Genomic DNA, 26034 nt, shown 5'->3' with positions numbered 1-26034 from the left:
GCAAATTTGACAAAGAAACAAATAAAAAGCTCTGGATTAATTTCCATATTTCCACTTTAATGCTTCATCCTTCAATTTTGCATCCATATATTTTGAACATCGTTCTGTTTTGAAATTTAGCAAGTTTTATTGCCATAACCTTATCCTAATTAAATGCCATGAAAAAGTGACAGATTAGGATCCCTGACAAAACTGTAATAACTTCAAATGACTTCCTGTTGCTTTATGCTATAAGATGAAATCCTACTACAGCCTTTCCTTAACCAGTCTATGAACAGGTACAGGATAGAAATTGATGCAAGGTTCACATAGAGTATTACACAGCTGCAATTTTGAATAAAAAAAGTCAGATCAGCTAAAATAACCTAGACCATAAGTAATTGGTTGATCAGTAGGGAACCATCATTTGAGAAGTTCACAATTTTAATTCAAGACACAGCATGGACTGCTGGGGCCAAGACTTAGAGAGTCTCCACATTTTCAGTTTATTTGGTAATAAATATGCCACATTCAAAGGAAAATGATGGGAACTTTAATAAGAGACTATTGCTTGTGTACCTTTCTATTAAGCAAGCCCATCTGTACAAATATGAATTATGAGAGAAAAAAAAATCAATATGTAGAGTAAAAAGCATTATCTGAATACGATTGGTACAATATAAAGACGTCTTTAGAAAAGAGAAAAAATATACACATACGTGGGTGTAATCTTATCGAAATACAAATTCCAAGAAAATACAGCAGGTTTAAGAGAAAAAAAAAAATCCTCTCACCAGCTGTTCAGTTTGGGTATTAATCAGTCTCGCTATTGGCAGCGTTTACAGCTCGGAAATTAGGAAGAATTTGTTCTGTTCCATCTGCACCAAAAGGGAAGAAAAAGTTTCCGGCTACAGCAAGATAACAATCAAAGAAAAAACTCTGAACTAAAGAGCTGCAGGTTGGAATTTTTGTTGCAAGCCTTAAAGTCCCCAATATGAGATTTACACCTAAACAGGAGTTTGTAGGAGGACTTTGAAGATTCTGGAAGGGGAGAAAGGTTCACAGACTTTACTTTGCCATCTATTTAGTATAAAAGAAATAAAACATTTGTCTCAATCAATAAAACATTTGTTGTACACTGTTGCTGGTTGTATTTTTCATGTAATGTGCTACAAACAAGAAGACCAGAACAAACTGTTCCTCTCATGACATATATCAATCTAAAAATGTCAAGCTACACTTTGCCAAACAATCTTGGCCAAGCCTTCACCTTTAATGTCCCCTCAGATCTTATTACTCTGGGAGCTTTTTTTTTTTTTAAGAGCACAGAGAGCACCTGCTTTCTGAGCCTTTTCTGCTGAGAAGTCTCCAAAAAGAAACATGTTAACTGTTCCTGGATGTCCTCTGCTAAGATGTTTCTATGTACCTGTAAGGACAGGATTTGTTGAAAATTGCCATATGTGTGTGTCTGTGTTTGTATGGGCACAGGCGTGTGCACACATCTGTGAGACTCATTATTCCACATGTGGAGTCTACAAATGGAAAATCTGATTCGGGATGATGATGCCTTTTTGACTCAGCGGGGAGAGGACCAAACGCAGAGTGAGAGAGATCCCAGAGAAAAAAAAATGTTTTTTGGATTCCATCAGCTCGGTCGTCTTTTCCCCTCAATCCAGGGCACCCTGCAAAAACACAAACAATAATAAAACACAAACGTCACACTTTTTCATCTTCGCAAATGATCTATGATGATGCCATCTTTCTGGCTTTAAAACAAAAGCAGACTTTTTGAACCAATCAACTTGTGTGTTTGTGTGTGAGAGAGAGAGAGCATAGCTTAGAATGGCTTCCAGTAGCAGTTTTGGGAGTAAGGGGTGTAAATGATGTGCCTGAGAAACCTGCGCTGAGAACTTAACACACAGAGCCGCAGCTCCCTCCATCCAGCTGGGTTTCTCTGAGACTTCTGTGAGATATGCAGCTCAGTTCATTGCCAGACAGACAAGTAATATACGACCCGTGCTTGTGCCTCACACACACACACACACACAAACGCACACACAAAAACAAATACATCATCACAGTATTTTATGCAGAAAGTTTCTAGAGAGCTATCCAAATGTTCTGCACTCAGGTTTCCACCGTCTGGATGCTACAACGACAAATTACTGAACTGATTTTTGCTGATGTTCTTCATGGTTTGGATCCCAAGGTGAGAAGAACATAAGGAGACAAGGATTTAAGAAATAAGAAAAAGGAGAATACATTCCATCATAGCCCCTGTGGAGCTCCAGCAGGGACGAGACTAACAGCTGTGTTACCAAATCGTGGAAAAAGGCAGAGCTGCAAGGGATACGCAGGTATGCAAGAAACATTTCCTCTTTTATACAAATAGGTGTGTTTTTATTTTATCTTGTGGGCAGCAGATCTTCTCACTGTCTGAAGCGATGCATGCAAGTTGTATTGCGGGGCAACTCCATGTGCGATTCATTTGTGAACAGGAATGTGGCCTCTGAGAAACTTACCCTGGCTCTTTATTCCCCTGTGTGCAGTGGCTGTGTGTGCAGGTAGACCACACACTCCCAGCGGCATACAAATTACTTTTACCAGTGCACCTTTTACACCTGTTTCTATGTATTACCAAAATCTGATGTTTTTTTTATATGTAGATGGTAAAAAGATGTACAACCGAACCACAGAAATGTGTCATCATCCTTGCGATGAGCTGCTGGATATGATCACTGAAATTCACGGTCTACGTATCGTGACAAACAACTTGCTGGAAGATCTGGAAAGAGTAGTAAGACGCTCACAAATGCACCATCAGATAAGTCAAATAGGCATAAAAAATATTTACGTAGCAATGCTTTCTCACTTTAAATCATACCTAAAGAATTTAAATTTTCATGTCCAGTTAGGTTAATGTGTTTCTTCTACAGGCTCCTTTATTTATGTTTCCTCAGGGATTAATTTTTGATGTTTTTGGTGCTCTCCTTATAGGTCTATACAAACTATTCATAAAGCCCTGTTTGAATACTTTTAATGCAGAGTTTATAATATTCACAAATTTGAAAAGTGTGCCAATATTGCTTGTAACAGTTCAAAAATCTTATTTTAAATGTAATATTTCTTATTCTGCATTTTATTAATCATTCAAAAAGTCTGCTTTTAATACAGTACATGTCATATGCTATTGTAATGCTATAAGAAGAATTTGGGAGCACCTTAATATTTTGTTTTTTCAGTCAAAAGAAAATGAAGAGATGCGTATATCCTTGGCTGAGTTGAGTAATGACAGCAGCAGAGGTGAGGCGGACGAGGAAGACAACTATCTGGACAGGGACAGGGACGGAGAAGTGTGGTGCATGCAGGATGGACGGGTGTACGAGCAGGGGGACGTCTGGGAGGTTGACAGCTGCACCTCTTGCTCCTGCCAGGTCAGCTCTGAGCACACGTGAAGTCATGACAACCTAAGATGTTAATGCAAGCCTCAGGGTGGATGAATGATGTGTCAGTGACAGAATAGAGAGCATAAATCTCTGACGGTAGACCTGCAAAAAAAAAAAAAAAAAGAAATCAGCTTTGTTTAAATTTTTATAGATATTTTTTAAACTTGACCATATGTATTTAAATGTACATCATGTATCATACATCAAGCTTACTGTACCTGCTTCCTGAAGTCTACCTTTGTTCAGACACAAGTGATACTGATCTACCTCTAAGCATGAAAGAAATTGGTACTTTATCTTAAAAGTCAAAGCATAACCATCAACTTTGCTCACTCTGAGAGTTTTGTATGTGTCCATTAGGGTTTCATGTGTTTCTTGGAGCCCCAGTCGTTGTTTTCTTATTGCTTCACCCTCATCCCTCTAAGTCTGTTTCTCTTTAGAAAAATATCATTAGTTTTAGTCAAGAATGTGTTCAGGGAGTAGACAGCCTTACTCCTGACAGCATTTCATTCCTGTGGCGTGAATCGAAACATCTGCATCGAATAACATAACCTGTTTTTGCAAAATCTAAATTTATTACATTCCAGGATGGAAAGGTAGTATGTCAGCAGGTACTCTGTCCCCCAGTATCCTGCATCAACCCGTCCATTGTTGATGGAAAATGCTGCCTTGCTTGTCTAGGTGAGTGCAGTTCGGTGTCAGGCATGGTTGTCAAAGATCCATCAGTTTCCTAAATGTCTGACGGAGGATTTCTTTTTGTAAAGAAAAGGAAGATGGTTGGTCGCCATGGTCTGAGTGGACCCACTGCTCTGTCACTTGTGGACGTGGGGGACAGCAACGTGGTCGATCCTGTAATGGCATTAGCGGGTGCGCGGGGCCCTCGCTTCAAACCCGCAGCTGCTCACTGATAAAGTGCGACCGCAAGGGTAGGACATCAGTCTCAACATCTACATGTTAATATGATTAGTACCACAATTTTGTTTAAAGGGAGGTCTTAAAGAATAATTGTTGAGGTTCTAGAGAGGGTTAATTCTGCTCGTCTTTAAAAGGTTATAAACACTGCTAATGTTTTCTAATACTGGTTACTTTTAATAAAGCATTTTTCTGATGGAGTCTGGATATTGGTACTTTTACAGTTGTGTGAAGCTTTAATTCTCCTGACAGTATGTGGATAAAAATGCACTGCTTAAGATGAGCTAATATTGGTTTGGGTAAGTTATTTTTTCCTTTTGTGCACTCTAAAAAGGAAATGCTACTCCAACTAAAGTAAAATAATTAAATAACTGAAGTCAGTAGTTCCAACTAAGTTTTCTAAATTTAGTTCATAGATTTAGTTTATAAATTGAAAACTTCAACACATTTCATTGGCAAAACTTAATTAAATTGCTTGTAACCAATTAACCAATTTAGAGTCTGGGCCCCTTCCAAATGTGGGATTCCTAAAGATTCTGAAAATGAACATACAGCACCGTGCAAAACCTTTTAACATTTTCTCACATTAGACCAGTAACATTAATGTAATGGAACCATTTTTGGCATTTACTTAATCCTATTAGGTACTTTAACACAATTTAATCATGTTAGCAGGGTAGGACATAAAACTATTGTGTTAAAGTAACTAAATATTATTAAGTAGATATCAAAAACAGTTGTATTATATTTTTTCATTGTATGCAATAAGTCATCATAAAATAGCCAATAACTTTGCTGTGAAAAGAAATAAATTTACAATATAGTTTTGCAAGTTTTCACAAATATAGTTTCTAAATTTGTGTTTGTATTTAATCCTCAGAGTCTCTACATTGTGTTAATTGATTGATTGATTTAATTGATCTAACAGTAGAGAAATTTACTGTGAACAAAACATTTTTTTCCCTTTATTTAACCAGGAAAAATCTCATTGAGATTAAAAATATCTTTCACTACAGTGTCCCGGCCAAGACAGGAAGTAGTTTAATAAAATGTTTAATCTGCAACACATATAAACAAATATGTACAATTCAAAAAATCCCACAGAGCAAACACGATTTCTAAAAGCCACCATTTATTTCTAAACTATTTCATTATAGCTCTGGCTTTGTCTGGATTACTCTTCAGCTAAACGTGAAACACTTCAGGGTCAATTCTTTTTGCTGCCTCCTAGTTTTCATCTCCTGGTTTTACTGGTTCTTGCAGCATTAGATTTCTCCACACGGGTTGGCCGTAATTGACCAAAGACACTTCCTACGCATCTTTACCTTGTTACCTACATGACTTGTAGTAAACCTTAAATGGGATTTCTGACAGCTTTTCTGTAAAAGATTAGTTGTATTTGAGATTATGCCAAATTATGAAGCAAGCAACTGATAGTAATGATGTTATGGATCCTTTCAGCTTCTCCAGAGTTAACAGGTGCCTTCTGCTTTTCTGATCAATGCCTTTAAGGGTCTATAGTATTCTTTGCGGCCTTTACAGATCAGTTGTTTTTAACACAAATAATAAAGGTAATCTGGTTAACTGATTAGCTGACTTCTGCTGGCCATTTAATTTGTTTAATTTTATCTGAGGGTGTCATTAAAAAACAGGTGAATAAACTGCATGTAGCACCTTTTCCACATATATGTATTTTTAATAAAATCCTAACCATTTTTGCCTTTCCTGCAGAAATATTCTATACTTCATGAAAGCTTGTTTATACCATAAAATCCCAATAATGATTAAAAGACAAAATGAAAACAGAACATTTTTGGTGTATGGATATTTTTGCAAAGTAGTCTCTGTGGGTAAACTTTCGCTCATGCAGGTAATAAAGGACTCATACAGGTCGTAATATATGATGGAAGCTTTATCTCTATGCAATGGAGGAAATGGTTGATCTGCATTTATCCAAAACTTCCTTCCATGCAGAGAAGTTCTGAAGTAGGACTGTCAGCTGGACCCAGCATCTTCCACCCCTTTGCAGTAGTACTTGCGATAGCCAGACACTGGCTTACTAGGAGTTTGTCCTTACTACTTTTTACAGTTAACCCTATTTGAATTTTATTACCCATTTACTGCCCTCTATACTCAGGACCTCACCTTCACAGCTGTCAGTATTTATCTCCCCTGGGAAGCTTCATCCCAGTCAAAGGAACTGTTCTCAGCAGCTGGTCTGCGTAAAGGATGTGGAAGAGCTTGATTCAGCCAGCTTGCCTTAGTAGCCAAATCCCAGTATCTTCACCAGTTGAGCTCGTTCACAGCAGCTACACTGATCTCCAGAGGGAGAGTGAGCTCAGTTCTTCTGATCTTCCTGTTTGCTGTGGACGAAAAACAACAACTGTCATAAATGTTAGTATTTTTTTTTATGGTAGAGAGATTAGATATTGGTCCAAATACATATTTCTCATGATTTACTGGGAGTCACATGAAATTTTAGTTTGACGTTACACTCTAGCTGGTCTCCCAGCTGGAGGATAACAGCTGAAATGATTATTTGTTGTAGGTTTAGATAGAGACAAATGACACAATGAATGATTAAATCTAAAAGCTTTAAGCCCCCACTCAAAAACCTTCTTATGGAAAATATAAGTCTCAACAAGCCAGGGCTAAATCTTGCTTTAGGGGAGGATTGCTTCAAAAAATATGCTGCTATATCTACCTATTAGTTGTTAAGCTACAATCCAGTGCAGAAACTTTTAAATAATCTACCCAACGAAATAATATGGATGAAGGTAAATGTATAAACATTACTGAGACTGAGAAAAGTTCCCAAACCAGGGATAAATTGTCCATATCAACCTCACAAATAGAGCTTTTGTCTAGTGGACTCTGCCAGGCCTGTCTCTTGTATTAAGTCTCATGACCTTCAGTGCAAACTGGAGCAGTTTGCAGCAGAGGGAGAGGAAGATCAAGATGAGAAGATGCTTGTCTAAGTAAGACTCAATGGCTGCCAACCCTAAAAACTGAACTGATAACTTCAGGTTGGAAACTAGATGTGGAGGATCATTGTATTTATGAATGACTGTAGGTTGTTCCCAAAGATGGATTGACTGAATGCCCGACAGGAAGCCAGTCATGTTGTCATTATCCAGGTCTGTCGCAAAAGCAGAGTTGAGCAAAAAGTAAAGAACTGATTTACGTCCGACCAACCCATTATGATCATGACTGATAGCATGAGATGGTGGGTAATGAGTGTCCTCTGTAAGGTGGATGGGCTAAGCCTTACAGACAGAGGGAGGAGATCTATTTGCATTCACTTACTCTCTCAGTAAGAGGAGTCTGTTGAGTTGCATATGATTTGAATACATTCTGAGGACATGATCTACTTTGAAGACAATATTTGGTTGTCCAATCAAAGCAGGCATCTCTGCATCATCAATATACTGTACAGTACTACAATTCAGAACCCTGGAGCCACTTTACATACTGGTACCAGCAAAGTATTGACATTTTGGATGAAGTTTAAGGATTTTGCTATTTACTCTCGCAGTGTTAAAGGATCTGTTGCTATCTTTTTTGAAGGATCTTCCACATAAAGAGAAAAGTAGGAGCAAAGACTTTCTTGGATGATGCACATTCCCAATAAAAACATTAAGATGACTTGGCCTTTGTGCTTGTTTTCCTTAACAGTCCTCCAAATGTGTTTAAATCTCAGACACATTTTTTCTTTATCTTTGAATCAAATGGTGCAGAAAACACTTCATGGAATTTTTATTAAAGCAAAGGCTTTTTTCTGAAGCTTAGTCCAATTGGCAAATTTTCTGAAGTTGACGTTGAAGTTGAAGTCCAAGGAAGTTAATTTTAGTTTGTTTTATCTCTAGCACGAGCAGATGGGAACTGGGGCCTTTGGTCTCCTTGGTCTGCATGCACAACCACATGCGGGGAAGGTAACATCACACGGATCCGTCTGTGCAACAATCCTCCACCATCGAAGGGAGGCAAGGGATGCACAGGAAACACCAGAGAGACAAAACCATGCAACAACACACTCTGCCCTGGTGAGTAATGATACATGATTTTAGCTCAGAGTTTGACTTTAACTAATTATGCATTTTCTGTTTGTTTGTTTGTAGTCACAGGAGGCTGGACAGCCTGGAATGAGTGGTCACAATGCTCAACTTCCTGTGGTGGAGGCCTTATGAGCCGCCAGCGGGAGTGTCTGAACCCAGCTCCTCAGAATGGTGGGAAACCTTGTGCTGGGGAAGCCACAGACTACAAAGCCTGTAACAAACAGCCATGTCCTGTTGGTAAATTAAAGCTCTGGTATATATTCATCTAAGCTCTGAATGCAAATATTATTCACTAAGAAGGCTAAGCTTTAAAATCTGTGGGGAAAAAAATCCTTTTTTTATTTGGGGAAACATATTTTAAACAATAATGGATTAATTTTAATCCTTGATTGTTTATTCTGCATTATTCCATTAAGGAGGCTTAGCAAATGACAAAATAATGATAAAAAAAGAACAGCATATTAGGCTGTATTTTTTTGTGTGTTTTACCTAAACGTTTCATAATTGTATTCACGTTTACATCTATTTCAGACCTGTGTGTTCTTTCAAATCCATGTTTTCCTGGGGTAAAATGTACTTCAAAGATCGATGGATCTTGGGAATGTGGACATTGTCCTGTTGGTCTGAAGGGGAATGGCACACACTGTGAGGATGAGAATGAGGTAAAGGGGGAAGAAGAAAGACTAGATTACTTAAAATGGGATTTAATTGATTTTGTTTACATTTTTAAGTGAAACTGAGAAGGGAAACATACTCAGAAAGTAATAGTGAGTCAGTCTTGACCTGATGTGGTTTCTTTGGAGAAGTAGCAGTACGCAACATCGGGTCTTTGAGTGTCACTTTCTTGTCGATTTTGCATGCGTCCCTACTCCACCAAACCTGAGACAAAAAGCCAAATTATCTCATTGGCATGTCGGTAAGTTTAGCGGAGGCCTGGCCATTGAACATTCATTTGTTTCAGGCGTGTTGAAGAGACGCAAGCAAAAGCTGCAGGACAGTGGCACTTAAGGACCAAGGTTACCTACCACTGGTCTACAGGCTTACAGAGGTTTATTCCAGAGACACTTAAGATACAAAGAAAGGGTCAATCTCCTTTTTTTCAACATTTCTTTCAGCCACTTTTTCACAGAGTTTTTGAATTACATGTCTGATAGTTGTCCTGTCAATGAATTCAACTGTTTAACCTATGGACCTCTTAGAGCTCCTCTGTAGCTACCCAGAGCCTCTGTTTCTTGCACTCAGATTGTTTCCAGTCAGGTTAGGTGGACCCCCCAGTCGTATTCAATGTGATACTTCTTGTTTACTTCCTAGGAAACTTTTGAGGTTAATTTATTGCAATTAATCTAATTTTTTTTTTAAAGAGGCATTATTTACCTTCCATGTTTAGCAATGTACCACTTCCTGTTACATTATCAAACAATGTGTGAATAAATTTTAACATCTGTACTTAAACCTCTTTACCACTGTCTCCTCAGTGTGAAGTGGATGGGTTGTGTTTTATAAAGTGTGTGAACACAGATCCTGGTTTCTACTGCCTTCCCTGTCCTCCTCGATACAAAGGAAACCAGCTGTATGGCATAGGGCTGCAGGAAGCCATGAAAACCAAACAGGTAACAGTTTTGTTTTTTTCCCTTCTTTTAACATAAATAAGTCTCTTAAAGAAACTAATCACTACAGACACTAATAAATTTTTAAAGAGATTTCCTGATTGTAGGTGTGTGAACCATATAATCCCTGTAAAGACAACACACACACTTGCCACCCGTTTGCTGACTGCATTTACCTGGGTTTGGCATCAGAAGACTTGTTTAAGTGCTCATGTGCTGTTGGCTTTGCCGGAGATGGCTCAGTGTGTGGAGAGGACTCTGATCTGGATGGTTGGCCAAATGAGAGACTACCCTGCAAGCACAATGCCACCTATCACTGCGAACCGGTGAGAGAACTAAACAAAACCTTACATGAATACTCATCTAAAATACCTTTGTTATGGCTACATCTGATCTGATTGACTGCAGGATAACTGCCCCATGCTGCCAAACTCTGGACAGGAAGACTTTGACAAGGATGGACAGGGGGACGCTTGTGATCCTGATGATGACAATGACAACATCATGGACGATAGGGTGAGGCTGTCAGACATATTCCTAAAGCAAAAAGTTCCAACTAATAGTTTTATGTTAAAGTACAAGCAAAGGAAATTGTGTGCCTAAAATTTAATTTCAAACAAAATTCCACCACCCTGTGCTGGTACAGTTTACTTTAATTTAAATAAGGCAATGTGCATATATTTAGAGGAGAATTCGCCCATATGCAGGTTTATCAAAAAAATATATATATCCAGAGCAAAAAGTACCTTATTTACCAGTACTGTTTGTAACATGTTTGTAACATATAATCACACATTTTCCTTAAGCATCCTCTAATGCAGGTTAGAATTTATGGTTGGCTCCATAATGGTAAACTGGAATTATCATTTTGGAACAAAGTCTCTCCAAACCATAGAACCTCAATTTCCATGCTTCAAAACTGGAATAGTGTATCCTAAAGTGCTCTCTTTGGTTTATGCCAAAGAGGCTAGATATATATTGTAAATACAGTGTAAATTAACTAAATTAAACTAACCTGTTTGCAGAAAGGTATTTCAAAAGTTCTATTATTTTCTAGGTTATATCTGGTAAATTAGTCTGCCAATTAGCTTTCTCTGTGAAGAAACCTTACACATCAAACTGTGTGTTCGAATCCAGCCGCCTGCATCCTTCAAAGGCCAGATTTGTCAGCCGATTACGTCATAGTGATGCACCATGGCCTGTTCAAATGAACAATAANAAAATGTAAGGAGTAGAAAGTACAGATATTTGTGTAAAAATGTAAGGAGTAGAAGTAAAAAGTCGCCATAAAAATAAATAGTAAAGTAAAGTAAAAATATCTGAGAAATCTACTTGAGTACAGTAACGAAGTATTTGTACTTCGTTACTTCCCATCTCTGCTGATAGTAATGATCCTTTCAGCTTCTCCAGAGTTAACACGTGCCTTCTGCTTTTCTGATCAATGCCTTCTTTGCCTAGCCTCAGTTCAGTTGGATGCTTTGGTAGGTTTGCAATTATACCTTACTTAGTCCACATTTTTTATAGGAATGTTTTAGGTTTCAAACTAAAACAACTTTATTTTTTACCTTTCTGATGCTTTACTTGGTGTACATGATGCTGGCTGTCTTTAAGGGTCTATAGTATTCTTTGTGGCCTTTACAGATCAGTTGTTTTTAATATAAATAATAAAGGTCATCTGGTTAACTGATTAGCTGACTTCTGCTGGCCATTTAATTTGTTTAATTTTATCTGAGGGTGTCATTAAAAAACAGGTGAATAAACTGCATGCAGCACCTTTTCCACATATATGTATTTTTAATAAAATCCTAACCATTTTTGCCTTTCCTGCAGAAATATTCTATACTTCATGAAAGCTTGTTTACACCATAAAATCCCAATAATGATAAAAAGACAAAACGAAAACAGAACATTTTTGGTGTATGGATATTTTTGCAAAGTAGTCTCTGTGGGTAAACTTTCGCTCATGCAGGTAATAAAGGACTCATACAGGTCGTAATATATGATGGAAGCTTTATCTCTATGCAATGGAGGAAATGGTTGATCTGCATTTATCCAAAACTTCCTTCCATGCAGAGAAGTTCTGAAGTAGGACTGTCAGCTGGACCCAGCATCTTCCACCCCTTTGCAGTAGTACTTGCGATAGCCAGACACTGGCTTACAAGGAGTTTGTCCTTACTACTTTTTACAGTTAACCCTATTTGAATTTTATTACCCATTTACTGCCCTCTATACTCAGGACCTCACCTTCACAGTTGTCAGTATTTATCTCCCCTGGGAAGCTTCATCCCAGTCAAAGGAACTGTTCTCAGCAGCTGGTCTGCGTAAAGGATGTGGAAGAGCTTGATTCAGCCAGCTTGCCTTAGTAGCCAAATCCCAGTATCTTCACCAGTTGAGCTCGTTCACAGCAGCTACACTGATCTCCAGAGGGAGAGTGAGCTCAGTTCTTCTGATCTTCCTGTTTGCTGTGGACGAAAAACAACAACTGTCATAAATGTTAGTATTTTTTTTTATGGTAGAGAGATTAGATATTGGTCCAAATACATATTTCTCATGATTTACTGGGAGTCACATGAAATTTTAGTTTGACGTTACACTCTAGCTGGTCTCCCAGCTGGAGGATAACAGCTGAAATGATTATTTGTTGTAGGTTTAGATAGAGACAAATGACACAATGAATGATTAAATCTAAAAGCTTTAAGCCCCCACTCAAAAACCTTCTTATGGAAAATATAAGTCTCAACAAGCCAGGGCTAAATCTTGCTTTAGGGGAGGATTGCTTCAAAAAATATGCTGCTATATCTACCTATTAGTTGTTAAGCTACAATCCAGTGCAGAAACTTTTAAATAATCTACCCAACGAAATAATATGGATGAAGGTAAATGTATAAACATTACTGAGAAAAGTTCCCAAACCAGGGATAAATTGTCCATATCAACCTCACAAATAGAGCTTTTGTCTAGTGGACTCTGCCAGGCCTGTCTCTTGTATTAAGTCTCATGACCTTCAGTGCAAACTGGAGCAGTTTGCAGCAGAGGGAGAGGAAGATCAAGATGAGAAGATGCTTGTCTAAGTAAGACTCAATGGCTGCCAACCCTAAAAACTGAACTGATAACTTCAGGTTGGAAACTAGATGTGGAGGATCATTGTATTTATGAATGACTGTAGGTTGTTCCCAAAGATGGATTGACTGAATGCCCGACAGGAAGCCAGTCATGTTGTCATTATCCAGGTCTGTCGCAAAAGCAGAGTTGAGCAAAAAGTAAAGAACCGATTTACATCAGACCAACCCATTATGATCATGACTGATAGCATGAGATGGTGGGTAATGAGTGTCCTCTGTAAGGTGGATGGGCTAAGCCTTACAGACAGAGGGAGGAGATCTATTTGCATTCACTTACTCTCTCAGTAAGAGGAGTCTGTTGAGTTGCATATGATTTGAATACATTCTGAGGACATGATCTACTTTGAAGACAATATTTGGTTGTCCAATCAAAGCAGGCATCTCTGCATCATCAATATACTGTACAGTACTACAATTCAGAACCCTGGAGCCACTTTACATACTGGTACCAGCAAAGTATTGACATTTTGGATGAAGTTTAAGGATTTTGCTATTTACTCTCGCAGTGTTAAAGGATCTGTTGCTATCTTTTTTGAAGGATCTTCCACATAAAGAGAAAAGTAGGAGCAAAGACTTTCTTGGATGATGCACATTCCCAATAAAAACATTAAGATGACTTGGCCTTTGTGCTTGTTTTCCTTAACAGTCCTCCAAATGTGTTTAAATCTCAGACACATTTTTTCTTTATCTTTGAATCAAATAGTGCAGAAAACACTTCATGGAATTTTTATTAAAGCAAAGGCTTTTTTCTGAAGCTTAGTCCAATTGGCGAATATTCTGAAGTTGACGTTGAAGTTGAAGTCCAAGGAAGTTAATTTTAGTTTGTTTTATCTCTAGCACGAGCAGATGGGAACTGGGGCCTTTGGTCTCCTTGGTCTGCATGCACAACCACATGCGGGGAAGGTAACATCACACGGATCCGTCTGTGCAACAATCCTCCACCATCGAAGGGAGGCAAGGGATGCACAGGAAACACCAGAGAGACAAAACCATGCAACAACACACTCTGCCCTGGTGAGTAATGATACATGATTTTAGCTCAGAGTTTGACTTCAACTAAAAATGCATTTCCTGTTTGTTTGTTTGTAGTCACAGGAGGCTGGACAGCCTGGAATGAGTGGTCACAATGCTCAACTTCCTGTGGTGGAGGCCTTATGAGCCGCCAGCGGGAGTGTCTGAACCCAGCTCCTCAGAATGGTGGGAAACCTTGTGCTGGGGAAGCCACAGACTACAAAGCCTGTAACAAACAGCCATGTCCTGTTGGTAAATTAAAGCTCTGGTATATATTCATCTAAGCTCTGAATGCAAATATTATTCACTAAGAAGGCTAAGCTTTAAAATCTGTGGGGAAAAAAATCCTTTTTTTATTTGGGGAAACATATTTTAAACAATAATGGATTAATTTTAATCCTTGATTGTTTATTCTGCATTATTCCATTAAGGAGGCTTAGCAAATGACAAAATAATGATAAAAAAAGAACAGCATATTAGGCTGTATTTTTTTGTGTGTTTTACCTAAACGTTTCATAATTGTATTCACGTTTACATCTATTTCAGACCTGTGTGTTCTTTCAAATCCATGCTTTCCTGGGGTAAAATGTACTTCAAAGATCGATGGATCTTGGGAATGTGGACATTGTCCTGTTGGTCTGAAGGGGAATGGCACACACTGTGAGGATGAGAATGAGGTAAAGGGGGAAGAAGAAAGACTAGATTACTTAAAATGGGATTTAATTGATTTTGTTTACATTTTTAAGTGAAACTGAGAAGGGAAACATACTCAGAAAGTAATAGTGAGTCAGTCTTGACCTGATGTGGTTTCTTTGGAGAAGTAGCAGTACGCACATCGGGTCTTTGAGTGTCACTTTCTTGTCGATTTTGCATGCGTCCCTACTCCAACAAACCTGAGACAAAAAGCCAAATTATCTCATTGGCATGTCGGTAAGTTTAGCAGAGGCCTGGCCATTGAACATTCATTTGTTTCAGGCGTGTTGAAGAGACGCAAGCAAAAGCTGCAGGACAGTGGCACTTAAGGACCAAGGTTACCTACCACTGGTCTACAGGGTTACAGAGTTTTATTCCAGAGACACTTAAGATACAAAGAAAGGGTCAATCTCCTTTTTTTCAACATTTCTTTCAGCCACTTTTTCACAGAGTTTTTGAATTACATGTCTGATAGTCAATGAATTCAACTGTTTAACCTATGGACCTCTTAGAGCTCCTCTGTAGCTACCCAGAGCCTCTGCTTCTTGCACTCAGATTGTTTCCAGTCAGGTTAGGTGGACCCCCCAGTCGTATTCAATGTGATACTTCTTGTTTACTTCCTAGGAAACTTTTGAGGTTAATTTATTGCAATTAATCTAATTTTTTTTTTAAAGAGGCATTATTTACCTTCCATGTTTAGCAATGTACCACTTCCTGTTACATTATCAAACAATGTGTGAATAAATTTTAACATCTGTACTTAAACCTCTTTACCACTGTCTCCTCAGTGTGAAGTGGATGGGTTGTGTTTTATAAAGTGTGTGAACACAGATCCTGGTTTCTACTGCCTTCCCTGTCCTCCTCGATACAAAGGAAACCAGCTGTATGGCATAGGGCTGCAGGAAGCCATGAAAACCAAACAGGTAACAGTTTAGTTTTTTTTCCTTCTTTTAACATAAATAAGTCTCTTAAAGAAACTAATCACTACAGACACTAATAAATTCTTAAAGAGATTTTCTGATTGTAGGTGTGTGAACCATATAATCCCTGTAAAGACAACACACACACTTGCCACCCGTTTGCTGACTGCATTTACCTGGGTTTGGCATCAGAAGACTTGTTTAAGTGCTCATGTGCTGTTGGCTTTGCCGGAGATGGCTCAGTGTGTGGAGAGGACTCTGATCTGGATGGTTGGCCAAATGAGAGACTACCCTGCAAGCACAATGCCACCTATCACTGCGAACCGGTGAGAGAACTAAACAAAACCTTACATGAATACTCATCTAAAATACCTTTGTTATGGCTACATCTGATCTGATTGACTGCAGGATAACTGCCCCATGCTGCCAAACTCTGGACAGGAAGACTTTGACAAGGATGGACAGGGGGACGCTTGTGATCCTGATGATGACAATGACAACATCATGGATGATAGGGTGAGGCTGTCAGGCATATTCCTAAAGCAAAAAGTTCCAACTAATAGTTTTATGTTAAAGTACAAGCAAAGGAAATTGTGTGCCTAAAATTTAATTTCAAACAAAATTCCACCACCCTGTGCTGGTACAGTTTACTTTAATTTAAATAAGGCAATGTGCATATATTTAGAGGAGAATTCGCCCATATGCAGGTTTATCAAAAAAATATATATATCCAGAGCAAAAAGTACCTTATTTACCAGTACTGTTTGTAACATGTTTGTAACATATAATCACACATTTTCCTTAAGCATCCTCTAATGCAGGTTAGAATTTATGGTTGGCTCCATAATGGTAAACTGGAATTATCATTTTGGAACAAAGTCTCTCCAAACCATAGAACCTCAATTTCCATGCTTCAAAACTGGAATAGTGTATCCTAAAGTGCTCTCTTTGGTTTATGCCAAAGAGGCTAGATATATATTGTAAATACAGTGTAAATTAACTAAATTAAACTAACCTGTTTGCAGAAAGGTATTTCAAAAGTTCTATTATTTTCTAGGTTATATCTGGTAAATTAGTCTGCCAATTAGCTTTCTCTGTGAAGAAACCTTACACATCAAACTGTGTGTTCGAATCCAGCCGCCTGCATCCTTCAAAGGCCAGATTTGTCAGCCGATTACGTCATAGTGATGCACCATGGCCTGTTCAAATGAACAATAATTAGAAGACTGCTCCTTATGCGGCCGTCAAATGCAGCCTTTTTTTCCCCCAGTTTAAATGACAGGTCTGGTGTATCTTCCATCGCTAACAGTATCCAATGATTCATGGTGAGTTCAAGCAAGCCCCCTACTCTGTGCTCAGACAAAAAGGTGAGGAACAGTGGTGAAAATACTAAATATAGTTTAATTTAATTCAAGTACATTAACAGATTCTAAAAGTTTAGCACTGCCTTTTACTTGTCACTGTCTTTACTAGTTGCGAATTTTATTAGTGTACTAGCATATATTTTCAACAGTACAGAGAGCATGTTGTACTGTAGCCCCTGAAATCATATTTAATACATTTTGAAGTCTTCTAGAATGTAGACACTGCTTTCAGGATGAACTTTCCAAACATGAACAAATTGGCAATTGCTCCAAATTTCCTAAATTTGAGTGGATAATGTCAAATTCTTTAAAAATAAATTTTTTGAAATTGATTTAATGCCCAAGGTTTAGACAGGCAAAGCTTCTACAATGTTCTGTAGTATGACGTCACAATCAAGTGCACATGATGTATTATTTTCATGTAATATTTGCAGATTTAAGCAGGCATAAATGGGAGGTGTTCTAATTAATTTATTTTCCCAAGTGAGTCATATGTTTTAGAGAAGATTTAAATGTATTTTTAGTTGTTATTTTTTTATTGATATTACTTAAAAATTTTGGCATTTTTATCAATATATTAAAAATCTATTTGTCCACTAGGAAATTACATTGCTTTACACATGAATGTAGAGCAAGAAATTTCAATTACTACAGCAGCAGTATAAAAATATGCTATTAGCATCTGGAAAGACTGCACAACAAAAGATAACTAATATATCTCAGTTAGTTTTGGCATGAGTTGTTTTTTTTTTTTCTTGTATTTTCTTAGTTGTCTTGCATTTCATGGCTTTTTTTCATTTCCTGTCTACCTTTAGTCTGCTGTGTTTTTATTTTGTATTATTTTTTACAAATGATTTTAATGTTATTGTAATCAAAATTTGAAATGTCTATTAAACATTGTTCAAGTATATACATATGCATTTCAATGCTTTTTTGCTGGATAGGACAACTGCCCAGTGATGTTCAACCCTCGACAGTTTGACTCTGATGTGGATGGGGTCGGGGATTCCTGTGATAACTGTCCTTTTGACAGCAACCCTAAGCAGACGGACACCGATGGCAACGGAGAAGGAGATGCCTGCAGCATTGACATAGATGGAGATGGTAAAAGCTAAAAGCTATTAAGTAGTCTTTAAACATATAACTTTTTTTCACCCAAACATTAACTTTCTGGCTTAATAATAATAATAATAAATCCAATTTGTACCGCACTTTTCATTAAGAAAAATCTCAAAGTGCTACACAGTGCAAATAAAATCAAAGATAAAAAATCAACCATAAAAATCATGTCAAATCTTAATGATCTACATCTTGAGAAGAAGCAGTTGTTAAAGCTGGAAAACTGTCTGAGTGGTTGACTATTGGAAAAGCCATACCCCCGGATGAATTATATAATTTTATCAGATTGTAGAACTTTTTTTTTCTTCTTCTTTTTACTGCACCAAAAATGTGAATATAAACTCAATGGTAAAAAAATATATAAAAAAATAAGTGATGATAGTGTTTTAGCATCTGACTCTATGACATACTGAATGGAAGAGAAAAAAGGACAGTAAATAATATAAATCTGACAAATTTTTATTTTTTAACTATCTTTGTATAGAGAAACTGAATGAGCATGACAACTGCCCTTATGTGTACAACTCTGACCAGAGGGACACAGACCTGGATGGTGTCGGAGATCAGTGCGACAACTGTCCTCTTCTTCACAACCCCCTGCAGGTTCCTACAATTGCAAACAGAAACACACACATCTCAGCATAATACAAAGATCTAAGAGTTTTAACAATATAAACCCATTGTGTATATACTCTGGGTGTTCTCGTAGCTCGACTCTGACAGTGACCTGGTGGGGGACATGTGCGACAACAACAATGACATCGATGAGGATGGACATCAAAACTCTCTGGACAACTGTCCCTACATTGCCAATAGCAACCAGGCAGACCATGATAAGGACGGAAAGGGAGACGTCTGTGACCCCGATGATGACAACGATGGAATCCCAGATGACCGGGACAATTGTAGACTGGTTCCCAACAGGGACCAGCTTGACTCAGATGGTCAGTAATACCAGTTTTTAAGATGCATCTAATTCATCATGACATAAGAAAATTCTTCTACTGCTTGCTGTGTTTTAGTGAAAATATTAGCTTGCTTTCCAATAAAACAGTGATTGAGCCAACGGCACTTAACTTCTCTGCTTAAAAAAAACACTGTTACTTTCGTCTGTTTGTATGAATTTACTGTTAAACTGCTCAAGAAAAATCAAGGTGAGACTGCAGGTCAATTGCTCATCAATTCACAGATTCTAGTGTAAAACAGGTATTAAAAATAGGTTAAAAGTATTGTTTGAATGTTTTTATTTCTATGTCTTTCTAAATCTCTAGGAATATCTGTCAGGTCTCTGCTAATGCCAAAAAGAAATAACCAAAAATACTCAGTTTGTTATGTAACTAATTCACCAAAGTCTTTATAAATCCCAAACTAAGTTTTCGTAAATCCATATGCAGTCCAAATCACTGTAAAAAAAAAAAAAAAAAAATGAGGCTCATTAGCTTGGATTCATGTGGAAAAAGCTTTACTAATAACTTTTTTGAATTGATTATACTCCCCCCAAAAGAGAGTTCCCTGGGTGGTAGGACACATTGCCCATTAAAGAAAACCGCTATTTTATTCTTCAAATGCACAAAGCCATGTATCTGTTCTTTCTTTTTCCCTGTCCATTTACTCATAGGTGATGGCAGTGGGGACGCATGCTTCGATGACTTTGACAATGACAGCATTCCAGATGCACTGGATGCTTGTCCTCTGAACCATGATATTGGGGTGACAGACTTCAGGAAGTTTCAGGTTGTTTTGTTGGACCCTAAAGGAACAACACAGTCTGACCCCTTATGGATAATCCGCAGTCAGGGAACAGAGCTGCTGCAGAAAGCCAACTCTGACCCTGGGATTGCATTAGGTAAGATATAAATATAAGTAATAATATTTCTGTGGTTTAGCAGGAAATCGAATATGTCTACTCTTCAACAGGCTATGACAAGTTTAGTGCAGTAGACTTCAGTGTGACATTTTACGTTAACACCAACCGTGATGACGACTATGCAGGGATTGTGTTTGCTTATCAGTCCAGTCGGCGGTTCTACGTTGTCATGTGGAAACAGGTGAGGCAGCCTCTTAATTCAGAATCATTGTTCTATAATGTTTTATATTACATGTTTCATTGGCAAAAAAGGCAGAGTTAATAACAACAAAAGCTTAGCTCTTTTTTAAATTTGTTTGTAGTGATTCATCCTCTGTCACATACAGATCGTAAATGAACATTCACTTTCCTTTTATCGTAATTCTTTCTTTGCATGCAGGTGTCTCAAGGTTACTGGGAGCAGAGGCCCTCAAAAGCTTTTGCCACAGCTGGACTGTCAATAAAACTCGTCCATTCTAGCACAGGGCCGGGGGAGTACCTACGCAATGCTCTGTGGCACACTGGAAACACAAGACACCAGGTAAAAAAAAGAAAATATGCACTTTTTCACTCTAAGTTTTGGACTTACAAACTTTGAAACTTTAAAAATAAAATTTCAAACTGTTAAAAACTAAAATTAAAATATAAGAATAAACACAAATTTTTGTCTCACAATAAATTAAAATAATAATCTTTAATAAATTAAATAAATGAATGAAATATGTAAAGAAAATACAAATTAAATCATAAAGATCTCATATTGCAGAATTAGAGAGCACAAATTGAGCTTGTATTTCTTTATTAATGCTCTTTTTTGATGGACTTTTAGTGTATCTTACAACTAGAGTACCCTTACTTATGACTTTGGTCGAAGTTGCTAAATCAGTCCTATTACTAATGGTATTGCTGTTTACTAATTGGAAAAGAAATAGGAAAATCTACATGAACATTCTTTATTCCCATACAGTCGAGGTTAAAGTGAACAGCTAGCTATGTGTTCTATGATCATGACAAAACATGAGGAATAAGCTTAAAATCATAGAGATGATTTTATTGAAGGGTAAATGTGTCAAAACAAAGCATGTTCAAAGAGTCAGAACATAAACTCTAAAAGAACCTCTTCCTGCTTCCCGTTTCCTGCTTGTGAACACGGGTATACTGCATCACTCATAAAGGACCACTACAGTCACTATTACAACAATAAAAATGAAAAAAAGCCTATTCTATGTGAAAATTTGCACATTTTAAGAGAGTTAAGCCATCCTGTCTTGTAAACACTAAAAAGTAGAACATCCAAGTCTGACTGGAATACAGTAGTAGCCATTCAAAATTTCTCCACTTTCTTTGATGTGCCCTTGACTGATCCTTGGCTGGTCCTTGGCTAGTTCCTTACAATTCTTTTTTAAAAATCTAAAATATTCTTTCAGTCATGATTTGTGGACATTAAGATCTACAGAGAAAGATTATCTCCTGGTCAGACCCAGTAATTCAATGAAAAGGGTGGAGTCAGAGTAAAAAAATATGCACGCCCATTAGAAGGCCAGTGGTTGGAAGTTGGAGGGGATTTTGCTGCCATTCAGCTGGCTTTTGACTGGGAAGGTCCATTTTAAATGGGTGCTACTGTATATCTGGTTTAAGAACCTACAATATAGCTTTGCTTGTATATACTGTAGCTCTGCTGGTATCTTAAAAATCATAAGATTTATGGTACATTGGAATAATTTGCAGCATATTGTTAAACAGCCAGGATGAGAATCAAATCTCAACCAGAAGAAATTGGAAAGCCACATCCAGCTTAGGGCCCAATTCCTGTATCAACCAAAGTGGATCATATCTTGGTTCTTTGGTGTTGTTCATCAGTAGGGTGGAGAACTCATAATGTCTTTTTGTGGTTGTGTCATTCTGCTATTGCAAAAAAGGGGCTGAACATAGAGGCAAAGTGATCAATTTAGTTGTCCGTCATCCAAGCGATCATGAAATGGGCATGACTGAGAGATCAAGATGCTTGATAAAAGTAGCTTAAATGAGCTCAGGGTGGCTGGGTTCACTTTTAAAAATTAAAAGACCAGTGGCTATAATCAGCATAACTATAAAAAAGCATTACAGGTATTGGAAGTATTGAAAAAAAGTACGTAAAATAGTTTCAGGAACACCATTCAGGACTATTCCAAAAAGGGAAGCCAGATGTTTTCCATAAACATCCTGCAGAAAGGAGAAGCCAGAACAAAGCAAACTATTTTTGGGATAAAAATACCTGAGGTACTCAGAATAAGCTGGGAAATGTCACTGAGAAGAGGGAGGTCTGGTTTTCTCTTCAAGGCCTGTTTACCTCAACTTCTACTCAATGGCTAGATGAATGAAGCATGAACTGCATATATTGTATTAAGGATAATAGTAAAACTGTTCCTGTTAACACCTTATTTATGGTAATATTTAGTGGAATGTGTTAAATTTATTAAAAAAAACGTTTTCTTTATTAGTAATAAGCAATAACTACTGGTATTGCCAGAGGTGTTATATAACGAAGTACAATTACTTTATTACCTTAAGTAGAAAGTTTTTCCATCTATGCTTTACTGGAGTAATTATTTTTTAGACAACTTTTTGCCTTTATTGCTTGATTTTTTTTTATTATTATCTCTATTTTCTACCCCTTACATTTTAAAAATAGACTTGTTCGTTTTATTTAATTTAAGCTCATTTTCCTTATGGCCTGTTAACATTAAAAAAAAAGAAAAAAAAACATCACAATTATTTTTTACATCCAGATAATTAAGTTCTTTGCGGTTGAACTTGCTACTGCAACAACTTGTGGTTCGCCACATACTAAAATAAATAGTTTTCCAAGATGATGCAAAGTTAAATTGTACCATGTTACCATTAGTTATAAAAGTAAGAACATTAAGTATAAGCAAGTTATCATCCAGAATTGTAGAAAAATGTCCTTTGATAGGGTAGTGCAATAACCAGTATACGGTTTAAAACTGTGGTCCTTAAATTATTTCCTGCATTACTTTTAATTTGATAATTTAAGTAGTTATAAAAATGGTGCTTTTACACTTTTACTTGAGTACAAAGTTTAATTCCAAACTCTAACTTCCACAAAAGTTTTTTTAAACTGTAAACATTAATACTTTTAACACCTCTGGCTAATCCTTTTTCCAGTAAACAGTCATAAAGGCTGTTAATGGGAAAATGAAGGGTTTATGTTCTACGTACTCCTATATACACAAATTGTCCTCTTAATGCTCTACGTACTTTTTATACAAAATACTGTATAAATGTTTTAGATCATCCTTGCAATCAACCTGCATATCTGTTTTAGGTCAGAACATTGTGGCATGACCCCAATAAAATTGGCTGGAAGGACTACACAGCATACCGCATGCACCTTACACATCGACCCAAGACTGGGTTTATCAGGTACGGTAGCAGTTATGATGGATTACTGATAGTTCCTGAAGTTTTTTCATGTTGATGTGAACCCTTTTTGTTTACTTAGCTTTATATTTCTATAATGTTGTCATAAACCAAGCTAAATTATAGAATGTGCGTTACCTGCTTGTTTAATTATTTCCAGTCGAAAAAATGTTTTTTTCTATAATAATAAAGATTTTTTTTTGTACTGTTTGTGTTCAGTGAAGGTTAACTTCAGAGTACTCAGAATTAGTACATTAAATGTGGCAAATCCCGTTCAAGAATTTTAATTTTTTCAGCCTAAGAAACATCATCCACCTCCAGGAGTTATTTTTATGATAACAGTGGAATCCATTTCTTCTGGCACACTGGATTCAGCCCAATCTGCAACATCTGCTTCATCTTAGTTCTTCCCCTCACTAATGGGCTTGGAATAGCATGAAGGGAAGAATAAAAACAACCTAATGAATTGAGTTACCTTTGCTATGTGTTTTTGCTTTGTGGATGTTGAGATTTTCAAAACCACAGTGAGATTTTTAGCCAAAGAAGGAGAAAAATCACTCTCCCCTTCAGGCCTACTTATCCACATTTAAAACATTCAATAAGCACTCATCATATATTATAGGCACTGAATGAATGCACTTATAGAAAGTGGTCCTTTTATAAAAGGTGAGTCTGAAAAGACAGCAGAGCTCTTGGACTTTAAACCAAATACATTTATTGATATTTTTGAAAAGGTACTAGGTTGTTGTTATCATGATCCTGGTTGATGGAATGTACATATTTTATAATTGTGGTATACAGAAAAAAATATATTTTTTTGCAGGTTAATAGGAAAACAGCATACTTACCATTTAAAACTAATAGTCCATCTATCTATCTATCTATCTATCTATCTATCTATCTATCTATCTATCTATCTATCTATCTATCTATCTATCTATCTATCTATCTATGTAGTTTAATCTATATTTATATTATTCCCAATGGAAATACTACTGCTGACAACACTTTCTTTTATTAGCTATGTACTAAGAAAAATAAGCAATATTACTTTTGCTTTAGTGCCGTGGAGTTGGGAGTTGAAGATTCCATCATAGATCTGCTTCAACAAGTCTTCTGTCATTAAGACAAGGCAGACAGCACTGTAAACATCACATTCTCTGATTTTTCCGTTGCATTTTAACAATTTAGTCTAGTTTATCTTGTCAGCAACTTCAGAAGACTCATCTGGAGGCACCAACAATCACTTGGATTAAACATTTACTTTCAAACAGAATATGGTTTGGGAGACCTAAGGGTCAACTGTCTAACAAGGTACTTATCACAATAGCGCAACAGAAGATGGTACTCTCAATTACATTATTTATATAGTGTGATTCATAACATGTCATCTCTTGCGCCTAACATTCAATCAGAATATTAAGTACGGTCAGATTGGACCCAAGTTCTCATGAAAGGAAACCCTGATAATTGCACCGAGTAACTGACCTTGCAGGATTTGGACCTCCTGGATGAGCATGCAGAAACAGTAGATATTCGCTTGCACTGTGTCATTCACTCTATAGCAATCACTCACACCATGTGTGTATGCAGTGAAAGTGGAGAAGAAAAACTCCCTTTCAACAGGAAAAAAACTCCAACAGAAAGGGGGTCAGTGTGAGCGGCCCTCAGCAGAGGTTGATGGGGGAATCAAGGAGAAAAAAGCAGACATACCAAACTAGTCCAAACACAGCTCAGGTTCCATAGTTACCTCCGATTCTACTTCAGCTTCCACAGATGAGCCAATCATATTTGGAGGGGTGCCAATGATTTTAATTGTAAAAAGATCAATCTTATTTATAAAGATTTTCATAAAGCCATTACTGCTGGGGGAATCGACAGTTTAACAGTTTCGACTATCAGTAAGTTTGGCAAATGTAGTACAAGGAAATGGTGAATAATTTGTATTTTGCTCTATTAATTAAGATAATGCTTTTTGTTAAATGAAGGGTCATTTTATACAGCATTAGACTGTTTTTCCAGATTCTGTAGGATTCCTATAGATGTGTAGAGTGTTCTCTCCAGTTTCCTAACATCATGCTTTAAAGTATGTAGCTCTGAATTATACCAAGAAGCCAGTTTCCTATTAAGGGAGTCCTCTTTTTTTTCAAAGGGCTATGTTGTCTAAAGGAGTGCGCAGAGAATAAGTAACCCTGTAAATATAATCACTAATCTTTGAAGGGGGATAAATGAAATGGTTGTCCTTTACAGTATTGTTCTATGATACAGAGGAGATATAAAAAATGGCTAGGATTCTTTAAAATTTATTACAGTATGATATTATAATTATCTAAAGAGAAACATTCTTTATAGAGAGGAGAATTCCAGTAAATAAAGTTTGAGTGTTAATTAAAGTAGTCAGATAGGACACGGTTGTGTGAAATACTGATATTTCCATAAAATCAATATGTCAGCAAACAGTCTGAAGAGTTAATATGAGAATGTGTGGAACTATACATAGATATACCTTTTTACTGTAAACACCTTCAACTTCCAGTACA

At 37.0% G+C, this 26034-nt stretch overlaps 1 protein-coding gene across 1 annotated transcript in view; it reads left to right on the top strand.

Moving 5' to 3' along the window:
• The first annotated feature begins 1891 nt into the window (after positions 1-1891).
• LOC107085525 (thrombospondin-2-like) overlaps positions 1892-26034 on the top strand; it is a 26873-nt gene continuing 2730 nt past the window's right edge. Inside the window, exons 1-19 of the mRNA XM_015375885.1 lie at positions 1892-2336; positions 2478-2543; positions 2646-2776; positions 3222-3413; positions 4013-4106; positions 4190-4351; positions 8204-8380; positions 8456-8629; positions 8924-9054; positions 9868-10002; positions 10107-10325; positions 10408-10515; positions 18054-18213; positions 18713-18831; positions 18938-19172; positions 19847-20074; positions 20146-20276; positions 20475-20615; positions 23400-23497. Of these exons, the coding sequence (XP_015231371.1) occupies positions 2480-2543; positions 2646-2776; positions 3222-3413; positions 4013-4106; positions 4190-4351; positions 8204-8380; positions 8456-8629; positions 8924-9054; positions 9868-10002; positions 10107-10325; positions 10408-10515; positions 18054-18213; positions 18713-18831; positions 18938-19172; positions 19847-20074; positions 20146-20276; positions 20475-20615; positions 23400-23497 (2699 nt within the window). The 5' untranslated portion in view covers positions 1892-2336; positions 2478-2479. The remainder of the gene's footprint in view (positions 2337-2477; positions 2544-2645; positions 2777-3221; positions 3414-4012; positions 4107-4189; positions 4352-8203; positions 8381-8455; positions 8630-8923; positions 9055-9867; positions 10003-10106; positions 10326-10407; positions 10516-18053; positions 18214-18712; positions 18832-18937; positions 19173-19846; positions 20075-20145; positions 20277-20474; positions 20616-23399; positions 23498-26034) is intronic.

The sequence above is a fragment of the Cyprinodon variegatus genome, unplaced genomic scaffold (genome assembly GCF_000732505.1).
Source record: "Cyprinodon variegatus isolate N-32 unplaced genomic scaffold, C_variegatus-1.0 Scaffold127, whole genome shotgun sequence".
In the NCBI taxonomy this organism is placed as follows: domain Eukaryota; kingdom Metazoa; phylum Chordata; class Actinopteri; order Cyprinodontiformes; family Cyprinodontidae; genus Cyprinodon; species Cyprinodon variegatus.
Note: the sequence above shows the minus strand (reverse complement) of the source record. Positions and strands in the feature narration are given on the sequence as shown.